The sequence below is a fragment of the Oryx dammah genome, unplaced genomic scaffold (assembly GCF_014754425.2).
Source record: "Oryx dammah isolate SB20612 unplaced genomic scaffold, SCBI_Odam_1.1 HiC_scaffold_17, whole genome shotgun sequence".
NCBI lineage: Eukaryota > Metazoa > Chordata > Mammalia > Artiodactyla > Bovidae > Oryx > Oryx dammah.
In genome coordinates this window covers 15,345,687-15,357,794 of record NW_024070201.1, presented here as the reverse complement: position 1 = coordinate 15,357,794, position 12,108 = coordinate 15,345,687, and the positions used below count along the sequence as shown (strand labels likewise).

The 12,108-nt window shown below is 41.6% G+C and overlaps 1 protein-coding gene across 1 annotated transcript in view; it reads left to right on the top strand.

Moving 5' to 3' along the window:
• Nucleotides 1-11,978, top strand: part of CUNH11orf97 (chromosome unknown C11orf97 homolog) — a 34,508-nt gene extending 22,530 nt beyond the window's left edge. The window contains exon 4 of the mRNA XM_040257906.1: nucleotides 11,289-11,978. Within this exon, the coding sequence (XP_040113840.1) occupies nucleotides 11,289-11,293 (5 nt within the window). The 3' untranslated portion in view covers nucleotides 11,294-11,978. The remainder of the gene's footprint in view (nucleotides 1-11,288) is intronic.
• The last annotated feature ends 130 nt before the right edge of the window (nucleotides 11,979-12,108 follow it).

Here is a 12,108-nt window from a genome sequence, read left to right as displayed (position 1 = left end):
GAGTCTTCATTGCTGGGTGGGCTTTCTCTAGCTGCGGAGAGTGGGGGCCCCTCTCTGGTTGCGGTGCTCAGGCCTCTCGTCGCAGCGGCCTCCCTTGTTGCGGAGCATGGTTTCCAGGGCTCACAAGCTTCAGTAATTGCTGCTCTCCTGCTCAGTAGCTGTAGCCCACAGGCTTAGTTCCTACACGGCAACTAAGGGATCAGGGATCCCTTCCTGGACTGGGGATCAAACCCATATTTCCTGCATTGGAAGGTGGATTCTTCACCACTGAACCACCAGGAAACCCACTTCTGTTGTTTATGTTCCAGTTTTTTGTTGTTGTTTTGGCCATGGGGCCTGTGGGATAGTCTGACATTTTAATTATGTGTCTTGGTGCGGGTCTCTTTGGGTACATCTTGTTTGGGACTCGGTGCTTCCTGGACTTGGTTGTCTGGTTCCTTTGCCAGACTAAGGAAGCTTTCAGCCATTATCTCTTCAAATAGGTTTTCTGTCCCTTTCTCTTTCTTGTTCTGGGACCTCTTTTATGTGAATGTTCCTCCCCTTGATGTTCTCTCAGTGGTCCCTTTACTATCCTCACTTTTGTTTTCTTTTCTTTCATGACTGAGATTTTACTGGTTGTTTTGAGGATCAGGACACAAACAGTTCAATTTGTATACAATTCTTAATGTACATGCCAAAAAAATCTAAAAAATTATGTAGATGTGATTCTTTCTGAATAGTAATTCCAGTGACTTCCCAGCTGAAAAGGTGGAGGCAAATTTTCCTTAACAGGATACAAGTACCAATATCTTCAAATGTTGATGTGTTGTTATGTCATGCTGCTGCTGCTGCTAAGTTGCTTCAGTCGTGTCCAACTCTGTGCGACCCCATAGACGGCGGCCCAGCAGGCTCCCCCATCCCTGGGATTCTCTAGGCAAGAACACTGGAGTGGGGTGCCATTTCCTTCTCCAACGCATGAAAGTGAAAAGTGAAAGGGAAGTCGCTCAGTCGTGTCCAACTCTTAGCGACCCCATGGACTGCAGCCTACCAGGCTCCTCCGCCCATGGGATTTTCCAGACAAGAGTACTGGAGTGGGGTGCCATTGTAAGTCCCACTAATTCACAATTTGATATTATATACAAAACCTACTCAAGTGTTTCGAGTTTTTGATGAGCTCACAGCACATTAACAAAGTTACTGGGAAAATTGGACTACCATGACCGAAGAAATGGTACAGCTGTAGTGCACAACATTCTGACCAGGATAGCCAAGATCAAGGAGTGGTTTGTTTCAACATGGGAGGAGAAGTAAAGTGCTCAGTGAGACTTCCCTGGTGGTCCCGTAGTTAAGACTACGGTCCCATGCAGGGGGCATGGGTTCAATCCCTGTTCGGGGAACTAAGATCCTGCATGCCATGTGGCACAGCCAAAAAAAAAAAGTGTTCAAGACATTAAATGCACAACTGACTCCAAACTGTCATTTGGTATTCTTTGTATCATAGGATATAAAATCTACCCCATCTATGGAATATTAAGCTGACACCTAACACAATCAAAATTTCCCATATTCAATATCCCACTATTTCTTTTTTTTTTTCTTCAGATTTTATTTTATTTTATTTTTTTTACTTTACAATTGTACCAAAAAAAAAAAAAAAAAAACAAAGAAAGAAACAAAACAATCAGCACATGGATGGCCCTAGAGATTGTCATACTGAGTAATGTCAGACAGAGAAAGACAAATACCACATAATATCACTTATATGTGGAATCTTTAAAAATGGTACAAATCAACTTATTTACAAAACAGAAATAGAGTCACAGATGCAGAAAACAAACTTATGGTTACCAGGGGGTAAGGGGGGAACACATTGGGGTTGACAAAGACACACACTTTATATAAAATAGATGACTAATAAGGACCTACTGTATAGTACAGGGAACTCTACTCAATACTCTGTAATGGCCTATATAGGAAAAGAATCTAGGAAAGATTGGATATCTGTATATGTATATATACATATACACTGATTCACTTTGCTATATGTGTGAAACTAATACAACAGTGTAAATCAACTATACTCCAATTACAAAAAAAAAAAAAGCACCTACACTTTAAAAATGAATAAAGTGGGATTCCCTCTTTCTTAAAAATACCACTAGAACTACTAAAAAAACTTACATTTACAAACTAATTAATAAAGATATTCATCTGGATTGAACGAGAAGGTAGACAGGGACCACCGATAGGACCCGGTGTGTGATGTTAACCACACATAGCTTCTTTCTTTCCTGCTTCCTCAGAGTCTGGCCTCTCTTCGTTTTCAGTTTCTCCATTTTATGCAGCTCAACCTCCAACCAGAGGTTTAGTCACTTCTGCCTGTTTTCCCTTTGCTCCCCTTTTCCGTTTTGTTTGCACTTTTCTGTCTGAAGATTTATCCTTTCCTGCTGCCTTTTTATGGCTCTGTTTCCACATTTGGAGGAGCAGGTTTAGATGGCAACCTCCCAGGTCTCCTCTTGGAGTCCTCCATTGCTGTCCTCTTTACGGAGCTGCCCTTCTCGAGCATGCCAGTGGCGAGGCGGGCGCATGCTGGGGTGCTGAGAGAAATCCAGAAGCTGGGCTGCCTGTCCACTGCTGCTCCTCCTGCTGCCAGAGGAGCTGGGACCCCTCATGAGCCCTCTTATTTCTTTCTTTTATTCTCTTTCCTTTTTGCTATTCTGATTGAGTGACTTCTACTATCCTTCTTTTCCAGATCACTGATCTTTTTTTTTTTTTTTTTGATTCTCTGATCTCCTGCTGGTTTCTACTAGTGTATTTTTTTACTTCAGTTAATGAATTCAAAACTGTGAAAAGTTTCTTTTTTAATATCTTCTAGCCCTTTGGTGAAAGAGGTTTACAATCCTTTTAGCCTTTTGTTGATTCTCTCCCTGAATTCATCCAGTTTTCTACTGAGTCTGATAAGCATCTTATGATTGTTACTTTGAATTCTTTATCTGGTAAACTTTATCTCCTCTTTCTTTCAGTTCAGTTCAGTTCAGTTCAGTTCAGTTCAGTCACTCAGTCGTATCCGACTCTTTGCGACACCAGGCCTCCCTGTCCATCACCAACTCCTGGAGTTCAGTCAAGCTCATGTCCATTGAGTCAATTACACCATCCAGCCATCTCATCCTCTGTCGTCCCCTTCTCCTCCTGCCCCCAATCCCTCCCAGCATCAGAGTCTTTTCCAATGAGTCAACTCTTCGTATGAGGTGGCCAAAGTACTGGAGTTTCAGCTTTGGCATCATTCCTTCCAAAGAACACCCAGAACTGATCTCCTTTAGAATGGACTGGTTGGATCTCCTTGAAGTCCAAGGGAATCTCAAGAGTCTTCTCAACACCACAGTTCAAAAGCATCAATTCTTCAGCACTCAGCTTTCTTCACAGTCCAACTCTTGCATCCATGCATGACCACTGGAAAAACCATAGCCTTGACTAGATGGACATTAGTCAGCAAAGTAATGTCTCTACTTTTCAATATGCTATCTAGGTTGGTCATAACTTTTCTTCCAAGGAGTAAGTGTCTTTTAATTTCATGGCTGCAGTAACCATCTGCAGTGATTTTGGAGCCCCAAAAGATAAAGTCTGACACTGTTTCCACTGTTTCCCCATCTATTTCCCATGAAGTGATAGGACCAGATGCCATGATCTTTGTTTTCTGAATGTTGAGCTTTAAGCCAACTTTTTCACTCTCCTCTTTCACTTTCATCAAGAGGCTTTTTAGTTCCTCTTCACTTTCTGCCATAAGGGTGGTGTTATCTGCATATCTGAGGTTATTGATGTTTCTCCCAGAAATCTTGATTAGAGCTTGTGCTTCTTCCAGCCCAGTGTTTCTCATGATGTACTCTGCATAGAAGTTAAATAAGCAGGGTGACAACATACAGCCTTGATGTACTCCTTTTCCGATTTGGAACTGGTCTGTTGTTCCATGTCCAGTTCTAACTGTTGCTTCCTGACCTGCATAGAGATTTCTCAGAAGGCAGGTCAGTGGTCTGGTATTCCCATCTCTTTCAGAATTTTCCATAGTTTACTGTGATCCACATAGTCAAATGCTTTGGCATAGTCAATAAAGCAGAAATAGATGTTTTTTCTGGAACTCTCTTGCTTTTTCCATGATCCAGCAGATGTTGGCACTTTGATCTCTGGTTCCTCTGCCTTTTCTAAAACCAGCTTGAACATCTGGAAGTTCACGGTTCACGTATTACTGAAGCCTGGTTTGGAGAAATTTGAGCATTACTTTACTAGCTTGTGAAATGAGTGCAATTGTGCAGTAGTTTGAACATTCTTTGGCATTGCCTTTCTTTGGGATTGGAATGAAAACTGACCTTTTCCAGTCCTATGCCCACTGCTGAGTTTTCCAAATTTGCTGACATATTGAGTGCAGCAATTTCACGGATTTGAAATAGCTTTCAGGATTTGAAACAGCTCACCTGGAATTCCATCTCCTCCACTAGCTTTGTTTGTAGTGATGTTTTCTAAGGCCCACTTGACTTCACATTCCAGGATGTCTGGCTTTGGGGAGTGATCACACCATCTTGATTATCTGGGTTGTGAAGATCTTTTTTGTACAGTTCTTCTGTGTATTCTTGCCATCTCTTCTTAATATCTTCTGCTTCTGTTAGGTCCATACTATTTCTGTCCTTTATTGATCCCATCTTTGCATGAAGTGTTCCCTTGGTACCTCTAATTTTCTTGAAGAGATCTCTAGTCTTTCCCATTCTGTTGTTTTCCTCTATTTCTTTGGATTGATCGCTGAGGAAGGCTTTCTTATCTCTTCTTGCTATTCTTTGGAACTCTGCATTCAGATGCTTATATCTTTCCTTTTCTCCTTTCCTTTTTGCTTCTCTTCTTATCACAGCTATTTGTAAGGCCTCCTCAGACAGCCATTTTGCTTTTTTGCATTTCTTTTCCATGGGGATGGTCTTGATCCCTGTCTCCTGTACAATGTCACGAACCTCAGTCCCTAGTTCATCAGGCACTCTATCAGATTTAGTCCCTTAAATCTATTTCTCACTTCCACTGTATAATCATAAGGGATTTGATTTAGGTCATACCTGAATGGCCTAGTGGTTTTCCCTATTTTCTCCAATTTAAGTCTGAATTTGGTAATAAGGAGCTCATGATCTGAGCCACAGTCAGCTCCTGGTCTTGTTTTTGCTGACCTTATAGAGCTTCTCCATCTCTGGCTGCAAAGAATATAATCAGTCTGATTTTGGTGTCAACCATCTAGTGATGTCCATGTGTAGAGTCTTCTCTTGTGTTGTTGGAAGAGGGTGTTTGCTATGACCAGTGCGTTCTCTTGGCAAAATTCTATTAGCCTTTGCCCTGCTTCATTCCATGTTCCAAGGCCAAATTTGCCTGTTACTCCAGGTGTTTCTTGACTTCCTACTTTTGCATTCTAGTCCCCTATAAGGAAAAGGACTTCTTTTTTGGGTGTTAGTTCTAAAAGATCTTGTAGGTCTTCATAGAACCGTTCAACTTCAGCTTCTTCAGCATTACTGGTTGGGGCATAGACTTGGATTACTGTGATACTGAATGGTTTGCCTTGGAAACAAACAGATCATTCTGTCGTTTTTGAGACTGCATCCAAGTACTGCATTTTGGACTCTTTTGTTGACCATGATGGCTACTCCATTTCTTTTAAGGGATTCCTGCCCACAGTAGTAGATATAATGGTCATCTGAGTTAAATTAACCCATTCCAGTCCATTTTAGTTTGCTGATTCCTAGAATGTCAACGTTCACTCTTGCCATCTCCTGTTTGACCACTTCCAATTTGCCTTGATTCATGGACCTGACATTCCAGGTTCCTATGCAATATTGCTCTTTACAGCATTGGACCTTGCTTCTATCACCAGTCACATCCACAACTGGGTATTGTTTTTGCTTTGGCTCCATCCCTTCATTCTTTCTGGAGTTATTTCTCCACTGATCTCCAGTAGCATATTGGGCACCTACTGACCTGGGGAGTTCCTCTTTCAGTATCCTATCATTTTGCCTTTTCATACTGTTCTCAAGGCAAGAATACTGAAGTGGTTTGCCATTCCCTTCTCCAGTGGACCACATTCTGTCAGACCTCTCCACTATGACCTGCCCTTCTTAGGTGGCCCCACCGACATGGCTTAGTTTCATTGAGTTAGACAAGGCTGTGGTCCTAGTGTGATTAGATTGACTAGTTTTCTGTGATCACGGTTTCAGTGTGTCTGCCCTCTGATGCCCTCTTGCGACACATCCTGTCTTACTTGGGTTTCTCTTACCTTGGATGTGGGGTATCTCTTCACGGCTGTTCCAGCAAAGAGCAACCACTGCTCCTTACCTGGGACGAGGGGCATCTCCTCACAGCCACCCCTCCTGACCTTTGAACTACTCCAGGTAGCTCCTCTCAGCCCTCCTGCGCCTGAACAGCCACCACTCCCTGGATGTTGGGGTTGTTCCTCTCCGCCGCCGCCCCTGGCCTCAGGCCGTGGGTAGCTCCTCCAGGCCACCGCCCCTGACCTCGGATGTGGGGTAGCTTCTCGGCTGCCCCTGCACTGTTGCAGCCTGGCACTCTCGGCCTCCACCCCTGACCTCGGACACGGGGTAGCTCCTCTCGGCCGCGCTTGTGCACCGTCGCAGCCGCCCGCGCTGTGCCCGCCTCTTCCTTTAGTTCTTTTTTTCCCCCCTGAGGTTTTATCTTGTTCTTCCCTTTGAAAGATATTCCGTAGTTTTTTCATTTTGCCTAATTCCGTTTCAAACCGGACAAGGAAAAACGGACTAGTTCCAAATTGGGAAAGGAGTAGTCAAGGCTGTATATCGTCACCTAGCTTATTTAACTTATATGTAGAGTACATCATGCAAAATGCTGGACTGGATGAAACACAAGCTGGATTCAAGATTGCCAGGAGAAATATTAATAACCTCAGATATGCAGATGACACCACCCTTATGGCAAAAAGTGAAGAGGAACTAAAGAGCCTCTTGATGAAAGTGAAAGAGGAGAGTGAAAAAGTTGGCTTAAAGCTCAACATTCAGAAAACGAAGATCATGGCATCTGGTCCCATCACTTCATGGGAAATAGATGGGGAAACAGTGGAAGCAGTGTCAGACTTTATTATTTTGGGCTCCAAAATCACTGCAGACGGTAAAATTAAAAGACACTTGCTTCTTGGAAGAAAAGTTATGACAAACCTAGACAGCATATTAAAAAGCAAAGACATTACTTTGCCAACAGAGGTCCATCTAGACAAAGCTATGGTTTTTCCAGTAGTCATGTATGGATGTGAGAGTTGGACTAAAAAGAAAACTGGGCACTGAAGAATTACTGCTTTTAAACTGTGGTGTTGGAGAAGACTCTTGAGAGTCCCTTGGACTGCAAGGAAATTCAACCAGTCCATCCTAAAGGAAATCAGTCCTGAATATTCATTGGAAGGACTGATGCTGAAGCTGAAACTCCAATTCTTGGGCCACCTGATGCAAAGAACTGACTCTTTGGAAAAGACCCTAAGGTGAGAGGAGAAAGGGATGACAGAGGGTGAGATGGTTGGATGGCATCACTGACTCGATGGACATGAGTTTGAACAGGCTCCGGGAGTTGGTGATGGACAAGGAAGCCTGGTGTGCTGAAGTCCATGAGGTTGCAAAGAGTCGGACACTGCTGAACTGACTGACTCCTGAACTCTGTTTCTGCATATATCAGCTTCATCACCCAGTCTTGAAAGGGTAGCCTTATATAGGAGGTGTCCTATAGGGCCCAGTGGTACAATCTCCCCTGGTCAACACAGCCAGGTGCCCCAGGGGTATCCCCTGTGTAGGCTGCATGTGCCCTCCTGTGATGGGTAGACAGCAGTTGTTGTGGGTGTGCTGGTGGGTGAGGTTGGTCCCCAGGCAGGCTTCCCTGTGACTGCAGCAGACACCCTAGTAGGTGGGGTTGGTCCCTAGTCCAAACATCCACAGACCTGGCTGTGACTGCTGTAGGGAAGGGGTGCTGGTGTGTAGGCCTGGCCTCTTGGGTTCTCAGGAGAAAGGAGGGCCAGAGCAGGTAGTGTTAGTTAGGCTGATGGAGACTGATAGAAACGGTGCTCACTAGCACCAGGGCAGCTACATGGGAAGAAAGTGAAAATGAACGATGATCTGCAGGTACTTCTGCCCCCAGAGGAAGTTCCACTGGACCCCTGTCAGGGGACATTCAGCTTTAAGGGATGCAATATGTTATTCTTTTCTTTTGTGTGCCGTTTCTCAAGGATTCTCTATTCCTTATCAGTTCCCGGAAAACAGGAACGAGCAGAGCTGCACACAGTTCTCAGGACAGAGATCATGAGACGGGGCACCCACTTGGATTCCTTTCAGTGCCTCCCTTCAGTGCCTCCCTTCAGTGCCTCCCTTCAGTGACCTGACTTAAATGTAATCTATTCAGTTATTCCCCTCTTACTCAGGATATGGAATGCTTTCTGGCCCTTTGAAGATTGTTATTTGCTTGGCTTTGTTTTTGCTCAGTTTTTTTTTTTTTTCACTGCCTAAAGCTACCTTCTATGAAGATATATAAACATGCATTTCTGCAAATAAAGCACCCTTGTTTCACTCGAGACTTGGGTCCCCTGCGTCCCTCTTCTCATCAACTCCAGTCCCCAGGTCCAGGTCTACAAAGACCATGACAGACCCCTCCCCCTCTGGGCCCCCAAATGAGTCAAGGACTCCCCGTCTTGTATGGCCCAGGAGCTTTTCAAGCTGCTGCCTCTGTGCTGGGTTTGGAGTGAGTGAGTTTCTGTGAGGAGTCCTTTAAGAATGACGTCTCCGTCCTTTCCCAGGGCATCCCCATCCTCGTCCCCCCACCCCAACTCCCCCAGATTGGATCCTTGCTGGTTTTCAGAACCAGCTCTTTTGGGGACTCAGCTCCCCAGTTAGGTCCTGGTGCTGGGGATCATGATGTGGGACTTGGCCCCCTGGCTCCTCAGGGGGTACCTCTGTGGTTGTGATGTCTCTTGGGGTTGTGGGTCGCCTCACAGGAGTAAAACCAAGGTTTGATTCTCACAGACCAGGACTCTGCACCTCCTGCCTTTCTCATCGTGGCCTTTTCCTTATACCCTTACTTGTAGAAAGTCTGTTGTGCTAGTCTGCAGGTCAGTCCTGAGAGACAGTTGTTCTTTACGAGGTTGTAGTTTTGGTGTGTCCCTGGGAGGAGGTGAGCCCAGGGTCGTCCTACTCCACCAACTTGACCTAGAATTTGTGCAAGGCACTACCCTAAGCCCTTGGCCCAACCCAGCTCTGCTGCTAAGTGAGCAGTTCCCTGCCCCAGTGCTCAATTTCTGTGTCTCCAATTCCCAGATGTAGGGACCTGCCCCTAAAAGATCTCAAGAGAGTAGCAGAAAGGAGTACCTTTCCTCTGTCAGAAACTCTATCTCAGATGCCAAACCCAGAAAACCAGTTCAAGAGTGATCCTGCTTCCCCTCACTGCCAGCCACCTTCAGATCTGACATAATATATATAGTTTAGGAAACTTATGAATTTTTGCTTAGCTAAAAAATTTATGACATTTTGGTTCCACTTCTTTGACTAAGTATGAATTGAATGCTAGATTTCTAATTTATGCTCACTCAAAACTTTGATATAGTTCCATTTATTCTGGCATCTAGTATTACTGCAAAAAGTCTAGACAGCTTATTATCTTAATATTAAAAAAAAAAAAAAAACTTTGAAGCTTGAAACTTTTAATCCAATTCTGAGGATACAAAGAAATACTAAGCTGTAAAAATAAAGAAAAGAAAAACAGGAAATTAACATGTGATACAGTATTATTAACTAAAGTACAGCTTTGTTCAAATTTCACAAAATTTTATGTTAGTTTCCATTATTTGTTTTCATACCTATTCAAGATTCCACATTGTATTTAGTTGCATTGAGCAACTTCAGCTGCATACAACAAACTCTGGTAAATTATTTTCATTTTTATTCTCTTACAATTATTTTCTAATTTTTCTTATTAAGGCTTCTTCAATACACCCATCATTTAAAAGTGGACATTTAATTTCCAAATATATGGGATTTTAAAAATATCTTTGATATCAATTTCTCATTTAAGTGGTTTCTTCTCTGCAATCTGTGTTTTTTCAGTCTTTTAACTTTACTGAGGCTATCAACGACTAAGTCAAATGTCTCTCTTGGAAAATGTCACATTGCACTTGAAAATATGTGGGTTATTTTCAGATATCTTTTGATATTGATTTCTAACATAATACCTCAGTGATAAGAGAACAGACTCTGTATGATTTCAATACCTTTAGACCATGAAATTTTTGCACCTTGTTTTATGTCCCTGGATATGTTCCAGTGTCTTATAGTTTATAGTCCATGGGAACTTGAATACAATTTGTATCCTGCTGTTGTGTGAAAATTGTATAAATCTTAGTTATGTTGAATTGGTTCATAGTGCTTTTCAGGTTTACTATCGCCTTCTAGTTTTCTGTCTATCCATTCTATTAATTTTTGAGAGTTTGATATTGAAACTCCAGCTAAAAATCTTTATTTTTTTAAGCTGAAGTTTTTGGTTGGAGTTTCAATATCAAACTCTCAAAAATTAATAGAATGAATAGACAGAAAAGTAGAAGGATATAGTAGACCTGAAAAGCACTGATACATGTTGATGTATGGCAGAAATCAACACAATATTGTAAAGCAATTATTCTCTGATAAAAAATAAAATAATAAAATAATTGTAATATATAGTGGCACTATATGTAACTTTGTTCTGTATTTTCCAAATCTCCTGTGGATGTGTTACTTTTATAATTAAAAAAATTTTTAAAAACCACTTTAGTTAGAGACTGTGAAGTATCTCCTCTTTCATTATACTAATAAGATTGAGCTATTTACTTTTATCATTTCCTTCATATTCTGTGGCATGTAACTGAACAACAAAACAATAATAATAAAGCTATCTAGCCCAGCTCTTCTCAGGCTTTAATGTGCCTGTCAATCACATGGATATGTTATTAAAAAGAAGTTTCTGATATAGTCAGTCTAGGGTAGGGTTTGAGATTTTGCATTTCTAACCAGCACCCAGGGGATGATGCTGGTGCCAGTCCAGACACTATGCTCTGAGTAAGGGGGAATCTAGAAGACTGAGGCTTCTCCAGTTACTTGAATCTCTTGGGTGATTTACATGCTTTTACATGCTGCTCTGCCCAGTGAAACACTGTTGAAAACATTAAATCAATTTTAGATTAAAATGGGGTTGGGACTAAAGAACATTTCCCCCAAAAGATAAACTTGCTTATTTGTCCACTTATTTCTTTACTCTAGGATAAGATGAACAACTTTTCCATGGGGAAGAAACTTCTTTCTCCTGATGTCTGAAAAACAGAAGAAAGCCAAGCTTGTTTCACAGTTTAGATGTGTACAAAAAAATTATATTAGCCTGTAATTCCTATTATTGGTATTAGTCCCTATCTGTAAATTAATCCAAAGCAATTAAAGATTATTGGTAAAGTTTGCTAAGCACCTGAAAACAATGAAGGAAAATATTATATTTATTTTTAGTTGTCACAGTTGGAATACATTGGATGTCTAATTCAGCTTGTTTTATTAAACATGCCAAATATGATAAGAAACAAAGGCATTTTATTGAGTCCTCAAGGTAAACATTATAAATGTTAACCTTTCACTGTAGTATAATTGTGGTCATCCATTAAAAAGAATATCCAGGTGTAGGTAAAAGTTAGTAAATGAATGGCAAAGATGAAAAGCCTCTGACTCAGAGACAACCATTTTAATGCTAGCCTTGGTAGAGCTCATCACTTCTCTAAAATTTGTCCACTAAAAAGTAAGGAAATGGGAAATTTATGAAGTGATCTTGAAAACAGGAGTGGGGGTGAGAGGTTTTACAAATGCTCAATATAATACTACGGGGCTAAAAAGGTTAAAAAGGAGAAAAAAAAAAAAACCTAACCTTCCTTTCCCCCACAGTTGTCAAAAGTAATATATACCATATAGAAAAACTGGAAAATAAAAGAAAAAAAACCATCTGTATTTCATTTCTAGAAATAACCACGGATAACATGCTGATATAGTTTTATTATTTTTTCCTATGCATGTTTTATTTCACATTTGAAATCGCATTGTA